Source organism: Budorcas taxicolor, chromosome 1 (genome assembly GCF_023091745.1).
Source record: "Budorcas taxicolor isolate Tak-1 chromosome 1, Takin1.1, whole genome shotgun sequence".
Taxonomy (NCBI): Eukaryota; Metazoa; Chordata; class Mammalia; order Artiodactyla; family Bovidae; genus Budorcas; species Budorcas taxicolor.
In genome coordinates, this window is record NC_068910.1 from 199,499,023 (window position 1) to 199,522,613 (window position 23,591).

Below are 23,591 nucleotides of genomic sequence, written 5' to 3' on the forward strand. Positions count from 1 at the left end.
TAAGCGATGTGGGTTCAATGCCTGGGTCAAGAAGATCCCCTGGAGGAGGGCATGGCAACCCATTCCAGTACTCTTGCCTGGGGAATCCCATGGACAGAGGAGCCTGGAGGGCTACAGTCCATGGGGCTGCAAAGAGTCAGACATGACTGAAGCGACTTGCATGCATGCATACAACCCCTTGTTTAAAGTTGGAAAGTATATATTGTTGGTTGATATTTTAGAGCACAGTCAGGAAATGAAAGAGCAATCAATACATATTTATATTGGTTGGTGACTAGCACAAGCCAGTTCCCACTGGGAGGAAAGTGGCCATTGGGACTGTGTAACCTTTGAGGCTAAAGTATTGGAAAGAATCCAGGTACCTGCCCTGTGGCCTTCCAGTCAACTGCCCCTCCCCCAAGGTACTTGGTTGAGCTGCTGGCCAGGCCAGACCCTGCCCAGCTTGTTTTCCTGAAGCTGCTGTCTCCCTCCCCCACTGCACCCATTTGCTGGTCTGAATCCCTAAGTTTCACCAGCTTCATTTGCATGCTCATTTGCATGACTTTACCCTGATACTCTCCTCTGAGGGTTGGTGGTGCAGGGCATAAACAGCAGCTTCATTGTCAAGGGCCTGCCATGCCCAGCTGCTTTTTGCCACTTGCCAAGATGCTCCCCCAGCCATGGGCCAAGGCCTGGCCAAGGCTGAAAGAAGACATGCATACATTCCTTTTCATAATTTCTTTTCCTGAGAAGAGAATCTCGAGTCAACTTATGCAAATTACCATGCAAATTTCTACCACAGACTTTATTACTGTGTCTTGTCAGAAAGTAGATGCAAAATTACATTTCATAATAAATGCACATAGCAAAAACAATTTCAACAAGTGCCTCAGGAAACATCTCTTTCCTTGGGCATGTGCTGGGCCAATGGGAGCTTTTGTGCAGAGGGAGGCGTATAATATGCCATCATTCTTCACTGTGTGTCTGAGCCCCTGTTAACACCAGTTAACATACCTGTGGAAGAAGATAAACTTGGATGCAACTATGAAATCCGTCTTGTTAAGGTCCCTCCTTTTTTGTATAAGACGAAGTGCCTGCCATTTTTCATAAGCAGTACAGTTGGCAATATTAAAAGAATAAATAAGCAGTGCCAGGTTTGGGGTGATCTAACCACAGCAGTGCAGTCTGGCTTCCTTGGAAGGGCATCACGCAGTAGAGGAGGCTCGCCCAGCACAGCCAAGGAGGGGAAGGGAGGGAAGGATTGTGGGGGTCATGGAGAGTCCCCAGAGGCAGGCCTGCTGCTCTTGTTATCTTGATATCCTCTTTACATCTTTGTGGAATAGTTTCCAGCAAGAATAATTCACTGCCTACTTCATAAGAGGAAACAGAATACAGAGAATGAATGCTGTGATTCCTTTGGAACTCATTTCTCTGAAGGCCAGCCTTTCCTGAAGCTCTGTGAACACTCATTTACTGGGATGTGAATAGTAATTATAAGCACCAAAGTTGCCAGGACCAAGAGTTTGGGAAACATCGGATTACATGAAATTGTTCCTGATTCTTGCGTGCAGGACTTCTCAGAGCCTTTACTGTGTCAGTGTGCTTTATGGCCCCCCACTACGGGCTGGAACATGAAACCTTTCCTAGAAACACTTGATCACAGTTCACTTTCATCCCTGTAGACGGCCTCTCCTGAGGCTATGTTCCACAAAACCAGCCTGAGAAATGTTATTGGAGGGTCTTCTGTAGGTTGAGTGGGTGGGTTTCTTCTACAGCTTCTCTTGGAAATCCTACCATCAGTCAGTCAGTCCTCATTTTGTTTGTACAGCGTACCTTCACATAGTCTAACTCACTTGATCCAAGAGTCCTTGAAGGAAGTTATGATTGTCCCCATTTTAGAGATGGGAAGCTGAAGGTCAAAGAGGCTGTCATTATTCCAGGACAAGCCCATTAAGGCACCAGCAGAGGTCCCTGAAAACAGACCAAGGACCCATTTGGATGAGGCACTCGGCTAGCTGCCTGCCAGATCCTCCAGGGCTGGCCGTGCTCCACCCCAGGAGGCACTGACAGAGCGTCTAGGTTTGTCTCAGAAATCTGTCCTCCTCCCCCGTGGAAGCTCCTGGTCACCTCAGTGCCGTGGCCTCTGGCATCACCAGGGCTGTGTGCATATCACTGATCCGGGCTTTACCTTCGAAGCAGAAATGACTTCCTCCCCATCTCACCTCACACTCATCCCTCGCAATCTTTTTACAGCTTTTTCTTTGCACCTGCACATACACAGTTGCAGGCACACCTGTGTGTCTCCACTCATATGTATACTCACACACATTCATGCACATGTTCCCATCAGTACACACACACTGTATGACCTCCACTGAACTTTGGAGGGAGTCGAGGTTGTGGCACGTAACAGGAAATCAGCAAGAATTCTGGGGCCTTTCGTAGGAGGATGTGACCTGCCTGTGGTGGTGGTTTAGTCGCTAAGTCATGTCTGACTCTTGAGACCCATGAACTGTGGCCTGCCAGGCTCCTCTGTTCATGGGATTCTCCAGGCAAGAATACTGGAGTGGGTGGCCATGTCCCTCTCCAGGGGATCTTCCCGACCTAGGAATTGAAACTGGGTCTCCTGTACTGCAGGCAGATTCTTTACCAACTGAGCTATGAGGGAAGCCCGTGGCCTGCCTGGGTAGCTAGTTGTTCTTTCTGTCTGGTGTTCCCATATTATCCTTTCAAACAATTCCTGTTGATCTGTTTTCAAATTCACTGACTCATCTGTCATTTGCTCTCTACTGTTAAGCATTTTAAAACTTCAGATATTGTATTTTTTGTTCTAAATTTGTATTTGCTTCTTTATAGTTTCTCTGCTGAAATTTTAAAATCTGGGCATTCATTATGAGCATATTTTTCTTTATATGCTTGAGCATAATTATATTAGCTATCTAAAAATGCTTGCTGCTTTCAGCATCTGGGTCACCTCAAGGTTAGTCTCCATTTATTCTTTTTTTTTTTATTGAATATGGCTTTCACTTTATAGTAGTTTTGAGTTGTATACTACACATTGTGATTAAGACTATGGATTCTGCTTGTTCCTTGAAATAATATTTGTTGAACCCAGATTTTCAATTCTCCTCCCTGTGGTAGGCCGCAATTTAAAGGTTGGTTTGGCTTTGTTTGCCTGTCTGTTTGGTTTTCAGTCTTAAGCTGCTTATGGTCTCTTTGGGCCAGGGATTTGAGTAGCATTTTCATGCAGAATTTGGGGTGCCCTGTCTGTGGCTTGCTCATCTCCAGGATTTTCCACATTTTCTAGCTGCTGTGATAGTTTTATGACCTGTTCTTTCATGTTTAACCAATAAGACTATGGGTTTCTTGCCAAGTGTTAGCCCCGACCCCTCAGCTCCAGCCGGGACTGCCTTCGGGTGAATAAACAATCATAAAAACAGGAGGCTCACCCAGAGCCATTCCCTTAAGTTTTTGACTTCCCTCTAGATTCTACCTGTTTGTGAGTGCCTTCAGGGAGTGGTTACATTTTGCTCAGAGTTTATCATTGTAGTCTGCAGGAGGGTTGGTCTGATAGGAATCCTGCCAAGGCCAAAATCAGAAGCCCTCTTCCCTCTGTCTGGGATTTACTCCCCCATGCCTCCAATCCACTACTTTCCCTCCTCCTGCATGCACACGCTCAGTTGCTTCAGTTGTGCCAACTCTATGGACTGTAGCCCGCCAGGCTCCTCTGTCCACGGGATTCTCCAGGTAAGAATACTGGAGTGGGTTGCCATGCCCTGCTCCAGGGTATCTTCCCCACCCAGGGATTGAATCTGCGTCTCTTATGTCTCTCACATTGGCAGGCGGGTTCTCTACCACTAGTGCCACATGGGAAGCCCCCTCCTCTTAGTGCCCCTCAATTACAATAGTCCCTCCCATCTGTCTAATCTGTGTTCTGATTAGTTCTGTGTGCTCATCTTAGCTTCTCCACAAGTTTGGAAATTCAAGGCTGAATCCTGAACTCTGAATAGGTGCTAACCATGTGGAAGAGCATTCCAGGAGGGTGAGCAGCTCCTTATACACAGGGACCAGAGTCTATTTTGGTCTGCGAATCACACATAGTAAGCTCTCAAGAGTGATAAGTGAATGAGTATTACTTACTTACACCATATGCCAGAAAGGAGCTGCCCGGGGAAGACCATTACTGCCTTCTCCCTGTAGATCTGGCCTGTCTGGGAGTGATGGGCTAGAGCTGGCAGTAGTGTAGGGCCAGCTGCTTGGGCCTTGTGTCTGGAAAAATAAATGATGCTGAGGAGCTAGAAAATTTCTGGTAATCAAGGCCATCTTAAAAGTTCTTGTTTCTGTTCTGCCCTTAGCTGACTTTTCTTGTTGTTGAAATGCAAACGAACTTCCTCTTAGGTGGACTCTGCCAAGCTATGGCCAATGATCACAGATTTTGACACTGAGGAGCCAGACAGGATGTGACTCCCACACACACACTCAATGACAGCTTCAGAAATGAAGGGACTTCCGGAAGCAGACGGAATACAGCCCAGGTGTCAGGAGGAGGGGCTTTGCAGTCAGGGAAGCCTGGGCCCTAACCCTGCCTCTGCCACCCGACCTGGATGACCTCAAGCCTAAGTGAGCCTTGGTTTCTTCATCCATGATTAGTCCCTTCTTCTGCAGGCATGGGCATCTCCTTGTCTCTCACCTCAGGCAGGGAATCTGCCCCTCCTTCTGGGTACCATAGCCTCCTCAGACCAATTAAAGCAGGAGCTCAGAGTCTGCACAGCTCTTTGCAAACTTTATTCCTCAAATGAGTTATCCAAGGGCTTGTCTGGAATTCTGATTCCCAGACTGACATCCCAGAGATTATGATTCTGTCTGTCTGGGCTGGATTCAGCAACCTGCATATTTAACAAGCTTCTGATGTGATTCTGAGGCAAGTGGTCCATGGACTACATGTGGAGACTTACCAAATCACTGGCCAGTGGGAGAAACTGACCAACGTGAGATCTTTCCAGTTTAGCAGAGAAACTGTTAGAAGAGGGGCCCTGAGGCCAACTTGAGGACTTGGAAAATGACTTGCAAAGGAGTGGATCTTGATCTCTGAATAAGTTTTAACCTTGTGAAAGAGCATTCAAAAAGGCAGGGAACAGCATTAGCAAATGCACAGAAACACAAAGTGACATGTGTGTTATTGTCCTGACCACAGTCTTACTGCTAAAGGGTAAAGTACAAGCTGGGCAAGCGGGGAATGAGATCAAAGAGGGGAAGCTAGGAGCAGGCCCTGTGCAGGCCAAGCTCAAGCGTTTATACGGTTTCCTGGAGGCAGTAGGAAGTCATATGGTAAGATTTATGTTTTAGGAAGATAACGCTGGTGCTACGTGAAAGATTAATTATCCAGGAGAGGGACTTCCCTGGCGGTCCAGTGGTTAGGAATCTGCCTGCCAATGCAGGGGACGTGGGTTTGATCCCTGGTCTGGGAAGATTCCACATGCTGCAGAACAGCTAAACCCGTGCACCCCAGATACTTTAGAGACCACAAGCTGCAACTCCTGAAGCCCGTGCGGGTAGAGCCTGTGCTCCGCAACAAGAGAAGATGCCACAATGAGAAGCCCTCACTGCAACTGCGGTGCAGCCCCTGCTCGCCACAGCTGGCAAAAGCCTGCATGTAGCCACGAAGACCCAGAATAGCCAAAAATAAATAAATTAATTAATTTAAAAAATTCTCCAGGGGAGAACCTGGGGGCAGAGAGATGAGTCAGGACCCTGTTGCAGCTATTCAGGTAAAAGAGGTTGGGGGACTGAACTGGGGCAGTGGTGGTGGGAATGGAGAGAAACGGGCAGTTGAAAACACTCTGGAGGGAAAGTGTCAGCTCAGTGATCCTCCGCTGTGAGGGAGTGGACTGTGAGGAAGTGAATGTGAGAACAAGGGGAAAAGGCTTGAGAACAAGGGAAGAACTCAGGAGGGCTTCCGGAGGCTTGGGCACCTACAGAGGTGGAGGTGCCTTTCACGGAGATGGGGAAAGTAGAAGTAAGCCAGGAGGGGAGAGTAGGCCCCTTATGGGACACACTATGTTTAGTGAGGGGTCTGGAAGACACATGGATGGACATGTTCAGTAAGCGATCGGCTACCTGGATCTGGGGCTCAGGACGGAGATGAGGCCTGGGATGTAGATTGGGATGTAAATGAGGTACCTGACACAAAACAGTCGGGAATGCCAGTGTTTTAAGAACAGAGAAATGAAGAGGATCCTGTAAGAGGCCAATGAGGAACAGCAGTTAGAGAGGCAGGGAGAGCCAGAAATGAGTCATGTCATGAAAGCAAAGGAAGCCAGAGTGTCAAGGAAGAGGACTGTTCCACTGGGTCAAGTTCATCTATCAGTAGTAGAGTCTGGCCTGTAGAGTGTCCTTACAATTTGGAGACGAATGGCTATGGTAACCACAGCCAGAGCAGCCTCAGTGGGCAGAGGGGCAGGAACCAGAGCGCCCTGACTGAGCACTGGGTGGGAGGAGAAGAGGTGGGGCCAGCTGGTTTGGGGCCCTTTCCCAAGAAGCATACCAATGGAATGGAAGTGACAGATTGGCAGAAAGCTAGAGAGCCACTTAGTGACAGGGACCGATTTTTTTTTTTTAAAGATGCAAGAATTTTAAGGATGTTTCTTGGATGAAAGGAAAGAGTGTGTGGAGAATGAAAGGTTGCAGACAGAAAAGATCCTTGATGGCTGAGAGGGTCAGAGCCAAGAGAACCCAGGGAGAGGCTTGCTTTGATAGAAGGAGCAAATGCTCAGCACCTGGAGGGATGGGAATACAGGTGGGCACTCACAGACATCTTTGCAAATACCTTTGAATCCTGGTTCTCCCAATTCCAGCTGTTGATGCTGGGCAAGGAATTTAATGTCTCAAATGCAGTTAACCCTTGAATAATACGAGTTTGAACTGGGCTGGTGCACTTTTGTGCAATTGCTTTCAGTATTAAATACTACAGAATTTCCCCATCTGCTGTTAGTTGAACAGAAGAATCGAAGCACATATACAAAGGGCCAACTATGAGTTATATGCAGATTTTTCACTGTGTGGAAATCTAACCCCCATGTTGTGAAGGGATCAACTTTACTCAGTTTTCTCAGCAGAAATGTACAAATACTAAAAAATATAACTCGTAACAAGTTAACATAAGTTAATACATATAAAGCACTTAGGACAATGCCTGGCACATGATAAGCACTCAGATGTTTAGTCATTGTAACAACAGTAATTATTATTATTAGAGGGGGAAAAGCAAGGAATGAAGTGGTTTGTACCTAATATAAAGTAAGATTTGAGGCCATCTTCTGAGAGTAAGTCTCACTGAAGATGAAATGGGGCAAAGCAGAGGGGAGGATGTTATGAATTATTGCTAATATGGATCGAAGTAGGAGGTGGTCAAGGACAAGTCACTTGTGTTTATATTTACCCACAGACTTACCTTTTCTGGTGCTCCTAGATTCCTTCTTGAAAGATGCAAACTTCCATCTGTAAAATTTCCCTTCAGCCTGAAGTATTTCTCGTAATGATGGCTCACTGGTGACAAAGCATCACAGCTTTCCCTTATCTGAAAATGTTTCTGTTTTGCCCTCACTGTTGGAGGACATCTTCACCAGCTGTAGAATTCTGGGCTGACATGATAGGGGTGGTGGTGGTGGTTTCTTGTATAATTTTAAGGATGTTGTTCCATCGTCTTCTGCCCTCAACTGTTTCTGAAGGGAAACCAACCATCATTCCTGTCATTGTTTCCTAGCTGCTGTCAAGGTTTTCTCTTTATCTTTAGTTTTTAGCAATTTGACTATGACTTGGATGGGTGTGATTTTCTTTGTCTGTTTCCTGTTTTAGGGTCACTGAGCTTCTTGAAGCTGTGTGCTGATGTTTCTAGTCCAATTGAAGAAGTATCTGGCTATGATGCATTTTTTACTTTGTTTTTGTCTTTACTCTTTCTGAAACCCCAAGTGCATATGCATATATATATATATATATACACACACACATATATATATCAGGTCTTTTATATTGTGCTTGAAGTTCTATTCATTTTTAATTTATCTTTTTAAAATCTGTGCTTCAATTTGAACAATTTCTTTTGATCTCTCTTCAAGTTTACTGCCCTTTCCTCTGAAGTGTCCTAGCTGCTATTAGTCAAACCCAGGGGATTTTTATTTCAGGTATCGTGGGGTTTTTTGTGTTAAGATTTATGGATTTGGGGACTTCCGCGGTGGTCCAGTGGCTAAGACTCCATATTCCCACTGCAGGGGCCTGGATTCAACTCCTGGTCAGGGAACTGGATCCCATATGCCACAACTAAAAGATCCTACAGACCACAGCTCAGACCTGGTGCAGCCAAATAAATAAATATTTTTTAAAAAGATTTCTGGGTTTTATTTTAGTCTCTCTATATCTCTTGAAATTCACCCATTATATTCATATTTTTCCTTTACATTTTTAGTGCATTGATAATAATTATTTTAAAGTCTTTGCCTGTTAATCCAACATCTGGGTCATCTAGATATGTTTCTGTTGGTTTGTTTTTTTTTTTACCCTCAATTATTGGCTTAAATCTCCTGCTGCTTCATGTCAAATCCTTTCTCATAGTGTAGTGGACATTGTGAATAATACATTTTAGATTCTTGAATTCTATTACCTTCCTCTGAAATGTATTGAATTTTATTTCAATAGGGCATTAAATTATGTGCAACTAATTTTTTTTAAAGGGTTTACTTACCACGTTTAAAGTTTTTTTATAAGATAGGTCTCTTTTTGTTTTTCCCTTAGTCCTCTGATATAACCCTTATTTCTGAGATGATGTCCTTTCTCCCAAAGCTGACCCTTCTGGGGTTCTAATGAAAAGCCTGAGGTGTTACCAAGTCATTCTAACTTGGTGGGACTAGAAAGCTACCTCAGGGGAAAAGCTGGTCAAGCATAGGATCTCACTTTGTTTTCTTCCCTTCCTGTAGAGGTTATAACCCCTCTATTTGTCTGCCTGTTTGGGTCACTTTTCAGTGATTGCAAATTATTTCTTGTACTTGTCCAAGGTTTATAATAGTTGTCTTGGGTGGGTTTGGAGAAGGCAATGGCTATGGCAACCCACTCTAGTACTCTTGCCTGGAAAATCCCATGGGTGGAGGAGCAACTTCACTTTCACTTTTCACTTTCATACATTGGAGAAGGAAATGGCAACCCAATCCAGTGTCCTTGCCTGGAGAATCCGAGGGATGGGGGAGCCTGGTGGGCCGCCGTCTCTGGGGTCTCACAGAGTTGGACACGAATGAAGTGATTTAGCAGCAGCAGCAGCAGCTTGGGTGGGTTAGTTTAAAACAAATTATTTAATCATCATCGGAAGCAGAATTTAGGGAGATGTTTTTAAGCAGAGCTGATGGCTCAGCTGTGTCCAAGGACACGTGCTTTGGCACCAGGTTGCGGGAAGGGCTTGTTGCAGTGGCTCAGCAGCATGGTTGGGTGGAAAGTGTGGCCAGAAGAGGTCTAAGATAGTGGCAGATATTTCTCTGATATAAAAAGAAGCATGAAAGTGGGACTAAAGGTGGGAGAGAGCTGGAGAGATAGGAAGTTGGTCCTTTTAGCCTGACTCATCATTACTGCTGACTTGGTCAGACTGTTGTTAGGGGTAATAAAGTATGTGAGTGTTCAGTAGATGGCTTTTATGATTATGGAGGCCACTGAGTTGAGCTTACTAGGGCCTGATTCACATGGCACAATCCTTGTCATGTCATCTGGTGACTTCTCTGTCCTCCTTGGAAGCACATATGAGGTGAAACGGAATTGTTACATCATCATCAGGAATGTCACCATCACCATCCATGCTGCCTACCCTCTAGGGGTATGTTTCTCTGTGGTTCTTTGCTCTATTAGTTAGGTCAGAGCTAAGGTATGTTGAAAAGAAACCCCAAATAACTGTGGCTTAGGCAAGATAGTTCAGTTCTCTCTTACACAGTAGTCTAAGAGTCTCAGGCTGCAGAGACAAGCTCTACCGGGCAGGAACTCAGGCTTCCTCCGTCTTGTTCACCATCACTACTCTGTCACCCTCACCTAGATGGGCCAGTATGAGTTATTATCACCTGTCTTTATTCCAGGCAGTGGGAAAGGGCAAGGGGCAGCTATGGGTACATCCCGCCTCCCCACGAGGGACCCATCTCAGAAGGTACACATGTCACCTTCACATGCCATTGACCAGAACTTAGCCACCCAGCTACAAGGAAAGCTGAGAAATATTGTCTTTACTTGGGGCAGCTATGAGTTCATCTTTATGGCTGGAGCCCTAATACTGTATAAAGGGAGACTTCATGGTGGGGACAGCCACCAGTCCCTGTCACCAATCTTGAGGTCATGAACCTGGTTTTTAGCTCAAGGGTCACTTTATGGAAGGAGCTTGGCAGTCGCTGGGGAATCTGGAGCTGAGGGATGGAGCTCTGGAGTTGAGGGATGTCCACCCGCTCTGTACATTTCTCCTTGTGGGTATCAGCAGACAAGGTTTGTTGCTCTAACATATACTAATAAAACGGACGTAATGTAGCTGTTTAGGAACAAAGCTCATTCCACAAGCAGCTCGTCAATTCCACATTCCCCAGCGGCCACACCATGCTGGAAAGGTGTACAAAGCTGGGGTTGAATGTGCCCAAGTGATGCCAAGATTTTACGCCGATCTTCTTATCTCTGCCATTGGTTGGCAGAGTCACAGGAGGCATGGGCTTTAACTTTCCTGGTCTCCAGAGTAGAGGACTGAGTTGTGTCTAAGGTATTTGTTTAGCATGAATGTTCTAGGATTGTATCATTCCTTGACACTCCCTGTCTTTGCACTAAAGCAAGCTCCCAGGAGGACGCAGTCACCTTAACTCCTTTGTGAAATGGGAGGGAGTTGGGGGTATACACACATCTGCTTGCAGTCAGCTGGGGGCCTGCAGACCTTTTCTATTTCCTTGGGTTTCTTTGGTTGTGGTTTTTGTAGTCAGAAGTCAAATTTTCCATTCAACTAAGCTTATTTTTTTAAACCTTATTTTAAAAAAAATACTTTAAATTCTGCTTTTAGAACTATTATATGTTCATTGTACAAAATGGAGACAAGTATAATGAAGGAAACAAACAAACAAAAATCACCCATAGTGTCAGAACTTGGACACTGGTACTACTAAGGCCTTAGTATGTCGTGCCTTCACTTCAGCATCTAAGAAAACATGAAAAATGCTTGTATCTCTACTTGAGTTAATCAAGCTGATGTTTTGTAATCTGCTTAGTTTTACTTAATGACCATTTCCTGAAATCCTTACATATTTTTCAAGAACGTGATTTTTAATGAATGCCAAGCTTTCATCTTACGGATGAACCACACTGTACTTCACCGGTGCCCCGACATTCAGGCTGTGTCTGAGTCTTCACTGTTATTAATTACGTGGCAGTGACTGTTCCACGTTGACAGCGTCTTGGCTCCTGTCAAAAACACTGGGTGCTGGTGAGGCCCAGAAAGGTTGGGTGGCCTGTTTCAGGCCATACAGCAATTGGGTGCTGGGCCCTTCCCTCTGGTCCAGCTGCCTCCCCTGATGCCAGGAGAGTGGAAGCACAGGCGTGACATAGACAGTTGACTTCCAGTGTGTTGGTTTGGGTAGAAAAGAGCCAGTGGGGTTTCCCAGCAAGATGCTGCTGTGGCTGGTTGTGATGCTCCTGTGGGAAGCCAGCTGCTCTCTGTCCCCACACCGGCAAGCTGCCCTGCTCCCGCTCCACGCCCACCCAGCTGGGCAGCAGTGAGCCCAAGCCAGGCTCCTGAAGTCCAGGTCTGAGGAGAGAGGCTTTTGCAAGGGAGGCTGGGGGGCAAGGAGGTAGGCAGGGCACAAGCAGGCTGGGGCAGGGAGACCACGCAGCTCCTGCTCCTCCAGGCCCCTACCTGAGTGGGGCAGGAGATCCAGTGGCCTTGTTCCCAAGCAAGCTTCCTCCTCTGTTCTCATCCTTTTTCCGAAGCACTTTTCTCTTCCTCTCCAAAGAGTGTGTCACTCAAAACAACCTGTCCTCATCCTTATTTATCTCATTTCCTCTGAGAGGGATGTGAGGATTCACTGTTGAGTTGGGGTGTGGGACAGCAAAATAGAGCCCACCCAAGGCTTGGCCTGGGTGACGACCCCTTTTGCTGGCTGTGTCCCTGCCTGGATGACTCAGCTTTTGCCCCCTTGCCTGAGACCTTTCAGTTTTGACTGTTCTGGCCTCTTCTCTAACAGGCAACCATTGGGATTGACTTCTTGTCAAAAACCATGTACTTGGAGGATCGTACGGTGAGTGCCTGACTGGAGACCTGGGAGGACAGGGAGGGCTCCCTGGGACCTATCACCTGGGGCCTGTCCTGGGCACCACTAAGAGCACATGCCTGCCCAGAGCTGGCAGTGCCAGCACCGCAGAACTTCCCTCCAGCCTCCCGCTCCCACCCTGAGGACCTCACCGTGCCCTGAACCTCCTGCCTACTCTGTGACAGGTGCGACTGCAGCTCTGGGACACAGCCGGCCAGGAGAGGTTCCGCAGCCTGATCCCCAGCTATATCCGGGACTCCACGGTGGCCGTGGTGGTGTATGACATCACAAGTGAGTATGGGGCCTGGGTGCTGGGCGGGGAACAGCTCACAGGGCTCCAGGGCCCAGGTGCGGCCCCAGCCAGGGTGCAGCGTGTGTGTGTGTGTGTGTGTACATATATGTGTGTGCGCTTGTCCTCTGATTGCAGAAAGGCAGGTGCTCAGAGTGGAGAGTGAGTTGCTTTGGAGCCTTCCCCCATCCTCCTGCACCAGGCGCGGCGTACTGGACCAGGGTGGCCCTGTTCAGAGCAGAGGCCTGTGTGTGGAGCAGAGCAGATGCTCACAAGGCTGGCCCTTCTCCTGCCCCTCAGCACCATCCTGGGCCCTGGCTGCCAGAAAGACCCCTAGGGAGCAACTTCTTCGTATGGTGTGTGTGTACACGTGCAGGTGTGAAAAGATGCTGGTCCGTGGGCCAGCCTTGACCTGGCAGCCGTGTCTATTAGCAGCACCCCAGCTCCTTACAGGGCTCTCTGGGAGGGGAGGCCCAGTGGGTCCCTGGGGGCCATGGGTGGGCTGTTCATCTTACGCCCTGTGGCTCTTCTGGCCAAATCACCTGTTCTGGAGAGAGACACACAGCCCTGAGGGAGACTTGTGTGCTGGGAGTGAGGGCTAGGGCCCGGTGCAGAGCCCCACTGTCCAGGCAGGTGTCACGGCACACACCTCGCAAGCCCTTGGGCTGCAGTCAAGCGTATGGTGGGAGGATGCCCCAGCCTGCTGCCTCTAGCCCTCCCCCGGTCCTCCCCACATCGTCTCCCTGACTACAGGCTCCTTGCATACCTGAGAGCATGGAAGTGGGCCCCTGAGGAGGCCTGGGCCCCTGATGCCAAGCAGAAGATCAGCTGTGGGAAGCCCAGGTTCCCAGGACAGGAAGCTTTGCCTCCCCTTGGGCCTGCAGGCTGCTGAGTGGTGGGCATCACCCTATGACTGTTCCTCTGGGAGCCTGTCTCAGCTTCTGATGAGGAGGGGACTGCCCTGAAAAAACTGGCCTCTCCTGGCTTTTGTCTGCTCCTGGGCCCACTTCCCACTCCCCTTACTTGCAGGGCCTGAGGGTGCTGTTTGGAAACCCCTCTGAGCTCCTGTCGGTGGGAGGCCACCCTGCAGGGCCCTCCTGCCTCGGCTGCCGTGGTCTCTCCCACACGCAGTGTCACACTTTCCATCTCAGCCAAACCCGCTGCACTCATACCTCACCCTGCTCTGAGCCCGCAAAGTCAGATCTGACTCTCAGATGGGCCCGAAAACCACTAGTCCATGGAGCGAATCATGACCCAGTGGCCTTCCAGGTGCCATGACCTCTCCCCAGTGGGTGGCTCAGCAACGTGAGGGGTTTCGGGGGCCCGCAGCACAGTTCCACAAATACACCCAGGTGTTCTCAGGAAGGTCCAGGCCTGCCGGTCTGTACTCCCACCTGCCCTGCCCAAGTGTCTGAGGGTGCACGCTCTCCCCACCCACCCTTCCCCTGTCCCACAGGGCCACCGCTCATGCCACGCTTTATCCCTACTTTCCACCTCCAGATCTCAACTCCTTCCAGCAGACCTCTAAGTGGATTGATGATGTCAGGACAGAGAGGGGCAGCGATGTGATCATCATGCTGGTGGGCAATAAGACGGACCTGGCCGACAAGAGGTAGGTACAGGGGGCTGTGGGCCACCCCCACCCTCCTCTGCAACACCTCCTGGATGGGGTGTCCTGGGACTTGTAGGTGGTGAGCACCCTGTCTGACGCAGCCCCCAGCATCTGGGAAGGGCCCCGTTGGGGCCCCGAAGGCTTTGAAAGCTCCCATGTGCCCGGCCAGCCCAGCAATGCATAGTCTGGGCCTGGCCTCAGCTCGGTCATGGACACAGTGGCCCTCGGGCTACCACTGGCCTTGTTCCTGGGAAACACCTGTGCTGATGCTGCAGTGAGTGTGAAGGGCCTGGTCCCCAGGCATGAACACACAGAGCTTCCTGGTCCAGCTGTATGTCTGGGTGTGACACTGTCCCTAAAGAGGCTGCCCTCTAGGAATAGGGCTCACCTTGGCGCCCTTTCTTTATCTCCTGGGGCAGATAAAGCTACCAATCATGGACTGAGGGCCTCCCGAAATGCACTCTGACCGTTTAGGGAGTATTCTGAATGAGAAGCTGCTTTATTAAAATCTTGTCCTTGAAGTGAAGAAAACAGAGCTCAAAGCCCAGCTTCTTTGCAATAGGTGACCTTGGGGCCATTACTTTTGACCTCAATGTGCTCATTTGGCAAATGGGGCTGGTGGTACCACCCAGAGAGGTGGTCTGTGGCTGGCGGAGCGTGATAAATGTATACTCCGGCAGTGGTGATCTTGGGAAAAGTGGGTAGGGGCCAGCAGCCCACCAGCCACAGGGCCAGCTCCTGGACTGGACAGTTCTGCCAGGGAGTGGAGTGGGGATGCTGGCTTCCTGCTCTGCTCTGCACCTCATGTGCCCTGAGGGGGCCCTTGGGGCTCAGCCCTGGTCTCAGGCCAACTGAAGTGCCCTCATCATCTGAGGCCGCTCCCTCCACCCCGATTAGGGGCTCCTTCTCTACTGAAAACTGGTTCCCCTCATCTCCCCTCCAGGCAGATAACCATAGAGGAGGGCGAGCAGCGTGCCAAAGAACTGAGCGTCATGTTCATCGAGACCAGTGCGAAGACTGGCTACAACGTGAAGCAGGTGGGAGGTGCCGCCTTGAGCAGGGGCCCACACTGGGCTTCTGGTGCCAGGGGCTAGTGACCAGGTGGCCCACCTGATGGGGAGTGAGTCCCTCCAGAGCTAACTGCTCACCCTCAGGGTATTGGGGGCTACCCAGCAGCCAGCCCCGCAGCCCCTGAGCTACCTTGGGTGTCCAGCCCCCAGCTTCTAGGCAGCCGAGAAGCAGCACTTTCCTACCTGTTCCCTCACTTGGGATGGCCATGCAGGAGAGTCCATCCACCCAGCATTTTGGGGTTCCTGCATTGTGCTTGGCAAGTGCCTGGGGCTGCGTTGGGCCAGGTAGACTTGGGGAAAAAAGCCTACCCTCAGTGCGGTTAGAGCTCACAGGAGGGGGGCCTGCAGTCAGACTCCTCAGAGGAGCCGTAGAAGGGGTGGGGTTAGGGCTGAGCCTTGGAGCAAGAGACTTCTCACAGATGGCATTCAGCAGGTCAGTGGACTTGGGTGGAAACGACTGCACCTGTCTCTGCACCACCCCCTGACAGATCAGCAGCATTTTCTGTGGCCAAGAGCGTAGCAACAGGACTCCGTGTGTTAGTAGCTCCCCTGGCTGCATTGGTGTCTCAAGTCTCTTGAGCGTTTCCCCGCTCAGTATCTCAGGGGGTCCTCTGCCGGCTCCGGCTCTTTAACACATTCCTGAGGAAGCACAGGTGTTGCTATGTCAAGGGTCTGTATCTTTAAAGAGTTTAGAAATTTATTTCAATACTAAATGGTTTCCTTTACATAAAACTTGGGCTTTCCTGGTGGCTCAGATGGTAAAGAATCTGCCTGCGATGCAGGAGACCCAGGTTCAATCCCTGGGTTGGGAAGATCCCCTGGAGAAAGGAATGGCTACCCACTCCATTATTCTTGCCTGGAGAATTCTATGGACAGTGGACCATTCATTTCACATGCTTGAAAGGAGGCCATAGCCTTCACTAGCCTGCCAAAGGACCAGTTTTTGGTTCAGAAAAGGTGAGGATCCCGTGTCTTCAAGGAAAAGAGGACTTGGATAGCTGACGAGGAGGGGGCTGCCTGGGCAGGGGACTGGCATGGGCACAGGTGGGGCTGGAGGGGCATTGGGGCCTTGCCAGGGTCACTTCTGCCCTGCCAGCCCCAGCAGTGTCCAAGAGCACTAGACTAGCTGCCATGCAGCAGCTGGCCACATGCAATGAGGGTTTGAGGGTTTACCCGACCTGGGCAGTGCTGTGCCAGTGGGAAGTGGCAGAGGAGTGGGAGGGACAGAATGAGCTCCCAGACCCAGGGGATGCCCCCACCCCAGTTGGAGGGCCTCAGCGTTGCTCTGTTCACTCACGCCCCCTTGCCAGCCTCCCCGGTCCCTGGAGGCCTACAGGAGACACCAGGTTGTGGCTCTATGCGGTTCTGATGGAAAGGCCTGGAGGGGGGGGGGAAGCAGAGGTCAGTGGTCCAGAGGGCAGGTGGCCTCTGCCCTCAGCAGACAGAGATGCTGATGCTCCCTTTCCAGAACATTCTGGAAGCCAGGCAATGGTCTGAGCAAGAGTTGTGTATAGTCAGTTCAACCCTGGATGGTTCAGAGGAGTCTCCGTGCGGTGAAGGCTCCTGGACTCTGAATGTGAGCCTGTCTGCTCTCAGAGGCCCCCATGTGACCCTTAGAGCTTCTGTTTGATTGGCAGCTTGGCCACCGACAGAGGCTGTGACTATTTTGACAGCCAGACAGGCGGAGTGGGGATGCCTGGGGCATGGTCATGGAGGAAGGCTCAGTGAGTGACTGGACTTCTGCACCTGCTCCTACCCCTCTCTGCACCCCACCCACCAGCATCTTCCCCACTTGGGCCCTCACCCTCACCACGTTTGGTCCTGTCACCCAGCCTGGGTGGTCCCACGTGACTGGGCTCTGCCTTGAGACCATGAATGAGCCTCAACCTGTCTTCAGAGAGCTCAGGCAGTTCCTAGTTCAGAGCCCACCTAGTTCCCGCAGTTGGTGTTTGTCAAGAGATGGGGAGAGCATTCAGAATCTTCTGTCTTGTACTTGCTGTCATCCCCCTAGGTGCCATTCCCCTAGGTCCTGCCAGCACCCCCTGACACCCTGCCCACCCCTGCCCCAGTGAGCACATGCACTCAGACACACACCACACAGCTCTCCATGCACACTTACAAACACACAGACACAGAAACCCCGCATGTGCACATACACGTCGCACACACGCACCCCCCCAACATACACACACAGATGCCGCACATCCACATACACACCACACACACTCCTCTACACACAGTACACGCAGTCACACTCGCCCATGTCCAAGCAAACCCACAATATCACACTCACACTCCCATGTCCTTATTCCCTCTGAAAAGTCTCCTCCACTCTGACTGTGGCCCTGGCTCCTAGAAGCCAGCTGCCTCGATGCTGTGCACTCACAAGACTCCTTGAAGAGAGGGTCATTGTCATAAGGGCAGGTTGAAAGCCACTTCCCCACACCTGGCCCCCAGGTGGGCATTGGGACAGAAGCTCCCCAGGGCCTAGATCATTTTCTGCCTGAGGGTGGATCCCTGGCCATCACCATGACCCATACTCAGCCCCCGAGACCCTGAGGCCAGCCTGCCTGGGTGAGAGGCCTGCTGGGGCCCAGTGCCGTGAGGGGTACTAGGGGGTGGGAGGGAGAAGTTGGGTGCAGTCTCTGCTGTCCAGGATGCAGTCAGCGGGACAGGACAGGAGTAGAGCCTGAGGTTGGTGAGAAGAGGCAGAAGGTGGGCATGCCGGGAGCAGAGGGGGAAGGATGGGGCTCATGCTGCACCTCCCCTCTCCCTAGCTCTTCCGACGTGTGGCCTCCGCTCTGCCTGGAATGGAGAATGTCCAGGAGAAAAGCAAAGAAGGGAGTATCCTTTTCCTTTGACAAGTGAGTGAAAGATGCTGCAGAAGTCATTTATTCATGGATTTATCACATGATGTATTAGAACAGTGGACAAACCCTTGCCTGGTCCCCAGGCCAGCCTTCCTGATGGGCAGCTGTGCTGTGGAGGCTCGTATGTACAGGAATGAGGCTGAACTCCAAGGTCTTCAAGACCCCGTCCAGCTTGAACTAAACAAGCTTCCAGAACAGAGTAGGGGTCCCAGAGGGATGTGTGTGGAGTGACAGCGTGGGGCAGGGAGTGAGAGATAGTAACTGCCCTTCTTTCTAGTGAACACAGATTTGTGTTTCATGTGGACAAGCAGAATCTCCACTTCCGTACATTCAGACATGATCTCAGCATGGTTCAGCCTCCTCTACATGAGACAGCTGCCTCCTCAACCCAGCCCGGCACAGCCTGGGGCCTCCCCACTGCCCCGGGGACAGGGTCTGCACACCACTCACCCAGTCCACTCCAGACCTTGGGCCACACTCAGAGGCTGAAACTGAGGCTCAGAGAGGTGGTCTGATTTGCCCAGTGGAAAGGAAGTCAGTTGTTTCTTGTCTTTTTATTAGTTTACCTATACTTTGCCATGTTATAAAAAAAATGTATGTTGATCTATATGTATGACTACATACACACAAAGCAAGATAAAAATATACAAAAGAATATTGAGGTTTAGGGACCATAAAAAGAAAAAAAATAAGGAAAAGTCACGGACAAGGTCACACTCAGAATATATGCCATCAGTTCAGTTCAGTCGCTCAGTCGTGTCTGACTCTTTGCGACCCCATGAATCGCAGCACGCCAGGCCTCGCTGTCCAAAACCATCTCCCGGAGTTCACTCAGACTCACGTCCATCAAGTCTATGATGCCATCCAGGCATCTCATCCTCTGTTGTCCCCTTCTCCTCCTGCCCCCAATCCCTCCCAGCATCAGAGTCTTTTCCAATGAGTTAACTCTTCACGTGAGGTGTCCAAAGTACTGGAGCTTCAGCTTTAGCATCATTCCTTCCAAAGAAATCCCAGGGTTGATCTCCTTCAGAATGGACTGGTTGGATCTCCTTGCAGTCCAAGGGACTCTCAACAGTCTTCTCCAACACCACAGTTCAAAAGCATCAATTCTTCGGTGCTCAGCCTTCTTCACAGTCCAACTCTCACATCCATACATGACCACAGGAAAAACCATAGCCTTGACTAGACGGACCTTAGTCAGCAAAGTAATGTCTCTGCTTTTGAATATGCTATCTAGGTTGGTCATAACTTTTCTTCCAAGGAGTAAGCGTCTTTTAATTTCAGGGCTGCAATCACCATCTGCAGTGATTTTGGAGCCCCCCAAAATAAAGTCTGACACTGTTTCTACTGTTTCCCCATCTATTTCCCATGAAGTGATGGAACTTGATGCCATGATCTTCGTTTTCTGAATGTTGAGCTTTAAGCCAACTTTTTCACTCTCCTCTTTCACTTTCATCAAGAGGCTTTTTAGCTCCTCTTCACTTTCTGCCATAAGGGTGGTGTCATCTGCATATCTGAGGTTATTGATATTTCTCCCGGCAATCTTGATTCCAGCTTGTGTTTCTTCCAGTCCAGCGTTTCTCATGATGTACTCTGCATAGAAGTTAAATAAGCAGGGTGACAATATACAGCCTTGACGTACTCCTTTTCCTATTTGGAACCAGTTTGTTGTTCCATGTCCAGTTCTAACTGTTGCTTCCTGACCTGCATACAGATTTCTCAAGAGGCAGGTCAGGTGGTCTGGTATTCCCATCTCTTTCAGAATTTTCCACAGTTTATTGTGATCCACACAGTCAAAGGCTTTGGCATAGTCAATAAAGCAGAAATAGATGTATTTCTGGAACTCTCTTGCTTTTTCCATGATCCAGCGGATGTTGGCAATTTGATCTCAGGTTCCTCTGCCTTTTCTAAACCAAGCTTGAACATCAGGGAGTTCACGGTTCACGTATTGCTGAAGCCTGGCTTGGAGAATTTTGAGCATTACTTTACTAGCATGTGAGATGAGTGCAATTGTGTCGTAGTTTGAGCCTTCTTTGGCATTGCCTTTCTTTGGAATTGGAATGAAAACTGACCTTTTCCAGTCCTGTGGCCACTGCTGAGTTTTCCAAACGTGCTGGCATATTGAGTGCAGCACTTTCAAAGCATCATCTTTCAGGATTTGAAATAGCTTAACTGGAATTCCATCACCTCCACTAGCTTTGTTCATAGTGATGCTTTCTAAGGCCCACTTGACTTCACATTCCAGGATGTCTGGCTCTAGATGAGTGATCACACAATCGTGATTATCCGGGTCATGAAGCTCTTTTTTGTACAGTTCTTCTGTGTATTCTTGCCACCTCTTCTTAATATCTTCAGCTTCTGTTAGGTCCATACCATTTCTGTCCTTTATCAAGCCCATCTTTGCATGAAATGTACCTTGGTATCTCTAATTTTCTTGAAGAGATCTCTAGTCTTTCCCATTCTGTTGTCTTCTTCTATTTCTTTGCATTGATTGCTGAGGAAGGCTTTCTTATCTCGTCTTGCTATTCTTTGGAACTCTGCATTCAGATGCTTATATCTTTCCTTTTCTCCTTTGCTTTTTGCCTCTCTTCTTTTCACAGCTATTTGTAAGGCCTCCCCAGACAGCCATTTTGCTTTTTCGCATTTCTTTTCCATGGGGATGGTTTTGATCCCTGTCTCCTGTACAATGTCACGAACCTTATTCCATAGTTCATCAGGCACTCTATCTATCAGATCTAGACCCTTAAATCTATTTCTCACTTCCACTGTATAATCATAAGGGATTTGGTCTAGGTCATACCTGAATGGTCTAGCGGTTTTCCCTACTTTCTTCAATTTAAGTCTGAATTTGGCGATAAGGAGTTCATGATCTGAGCCACAGTCAGCTCCCAGTCTTGTTCTTGTTGACTGTATAGAGCTTCTCCATCTTTGGCTGCAAAGAATATAATCAATCTGATTTCGGTGTTGACCATCTGGTGACGTCCATGTGTAGAGTCTTCTCTTGTGTTGTTGGAAGAGGGTGTTTGCTATGACCAGTGCATTTTCTTGGCAAAACTCTATTAGTCTTTGCCCTGGTTCATTCCGCATTCCAAGGCCAAATTTGCCTGTTACTCAGGTGTTTCTCGACTTCCTACTTTTGCATTCCAGTCCCCTATCATGAAAAGGACATCTTTTTTGGGTGTTAGTTCTCAAAGGTCTTGTAGGTCTTCATTAAACCGTTCAACTTCAGCTTCTTCAGCGTTACTGGTTGGGGCATAGACTTGGATAACTGTGATATTGAATGGTTTGCCTTGGAGACGAACAGATATCATGTGGTCCACTGGAGAAGGGAATGGCAAGCCACTTCAGTATTCCTGCCTTGAGAACCCCATGAACAGTATGAAAAGACAAAATGATAGGATGCCAAAAGAGGAACTCCCCAGGTCAGTAGGTGCCCAATATGCTACTGGAGATCAGTGGAGAAATAACTCCAGAAAGAATGAAGGGATGGAGCCAAAGCAAAAACAATACCCAGTTGTGGATGTGACTGGTGATAGAAGCAAGATCTGATGCTGTAAAGAGCAATATTGCATAGGAACCTGGAATGTCAGGTCCATGAATCAAGGCAAATTTGAAGTGGTCAAACAAGAGATGGCAAGGGTGAACATCGACATTCTAGGAATAGCGAACTAAAATGGACTGGAACGGGTGAATTTAACTCAGATGACCATTATATCTACTACTGCGGGCAGGAATCCCTCAGAAGAAATGGAGTAGCCATCATGGTCAACAAAAGAATCCGAAATGCAGTACTTGGATGCAATCTCAAAAATGACGGAATATATGCCATGGCCAGTAGCAATAAAAAGTGGTAAGGAGGGAAAAGGCAAGGTGTCTTTAGGGAAGCATGGTTTTTTATGCTACTTGACTCCTGAAGCACCTCTCCCATCGCCCTTACACAGGGGCCACAAAACCTCCTTGGGACGTGGGCAACTGATCCCCTAGCAGGACTGCTTCCACCCAGCTCTGGCGGTTGGTGCTCCTCCAACCCACACTCCCCAGGGCATCCATGGAAAGGGCTATAGAGGGGTTGTGGCTTCTCACAGCAGCAAGCTCAGAGTCTAGGACCCCCTCTAACTGGAGCTTGAAGTGAGGGGGTCAAGGTTGCTGTGCCCACCTGGGCCTTGCGAGGTGGGCTGTACACCCAGCTGGCAGGCTCTGCACCTCCTGTGCACTTCGGGGTGCAGCTGACAGGGAACAAGGCCGAGGCTCCCCACCAGGAAGGCTTTTGAGAAAGGGTCTGTCTAGCCTGTGTTTACGTAGTGGTCCCACAGCCCCAGGACAAGCTTTGCTTCTGGTAGACAGAGGTAAGGTTGTGGGGGACGGTCCGGGAGGAGGAAGGGTGGGACCTGGGGAGCCTGCATCCTACCCACCCAGGCTAAACGAAGTGCGAGCCCCTGGGTGCTTGAGGAGGGACAGAGGGGCTGTGCAGGGCAGCTGAGTGGGTACCGTGGCGGGAGCCAGGTGGGAGCTTCTCCAGGAGTCATCTTCCTTAGCCCCGCTCCTGCAGTGATTGACATCAAGCTGGACAAACCCCAGGAGCCCCCGGCCAGCGAGGGTGGCTGCTCCTGCTAATGCAGCCTGACCCCGGCTTCCTTTGACACTACTCGCTTGTTGTGTTGCTTCCTATTGGTTAGCTTCCTAAGGGGGGTGGGAGATGAGCTTATCCAGATGGGAGGAGTTTTCTTTTCTCTCTGTCTCTAGGAGTCGGGTGGGTGGGGAGGGAGGCTGGGCATCAGGGATCACATCACTCTTAACAGCTGTTACTTAAACAACTATTTTTTGGTTTGGTTGTAATATATTGTACTTTATTAAGATTGCCAAAAACTTAAAATTTAAAAAAAAATTTAAATCATGTGTATACAACTTTTTGCCAGATAAAAATGTAGTCATTTTTATTTGAAAGATGTGCTTTTTTTTGTTTTTGTATATTTGTAAACTTACAAAAAACCTTTTCCACACACCTCCTCCTTCCTGTCCTCTTTTAATGGTTCACCACCTCTGCCCTCCTCCCACCCCCAGACCAATAAATTTAAACAATTAACTGGGCAATTTGTTTAGGCTCCAATCCCCAGGCTGTCTGGCCCAGACCAACCAAGCCTCACCAAAGAGGCCCTCCTTAGTTAAATCAAACACTGGTGGAACGAAACAGGCTCTGAAGAGGCAGCTCTGACTCCGTCCTTCTGTGGCCAGAGTAGGACACAAGCCACAGCCCCGAGCTGAAGAAAGGCCTGTGAACTGCAGGGAGCCCGGGCCAGGCCCACTGGGATCACTTCTGCCTCTTTCCCCTCCCTGAAAAGCCTTGAAGGGGGTGGAGGACACTTGCCACAGGCAACTGTCTATGCTCTGTGGTCCACCCAGTGACTGGCAGAGCAAGAGGTCATGGGCAGGAAGGAAGGACGGGGTGCTGTTGGCAACTGTGGGCTGGGGCAA

The 23,591-nt window shown here is 49.4% G+C and overlaps 1 protein-coding gene across 1 annotated transcript in view; it reads left to right on the forward strand.

Annotated features, from left to right (window-relative positions):
• The window catches only part of RAB6B (RAB6B, member RAS oncogene family), a 57,859-nt gene extending 35,094 nt beyond the window's left edge, over positions 1–22,765 (forward strand). The window contains exons 3-8 of the mRNA XM_052644267.1: positions 12,213–12,266; positions 12,464–12,569; positions 14,068–14,179; positions 15,123–15,216; positions 18,027–18,093; positions 22,669–22,765. Of these exons, the coding sequence (XP_052500227.1) occupies positions 12,213–12,266; positions 12,464–12,569; positions 14,068–14,179; positions 15,123–15,216; positions 18,027–18,093; positions 22,669–22,733 (498 nt within the window). The 3' untranslated portion in view covers positions 22,734–22,765. The remainder of the gene's footprint in view (positions 1–12,212; positions 12,267–12,463; positions 12,570–14,067; positions 14,180–15,122; positions 15,217–18,026; positions 18,094–22,668) is intronic.
• The last annotated feature ends 826 nt before the right edge of the window (positions 22,766–23,591 follow it).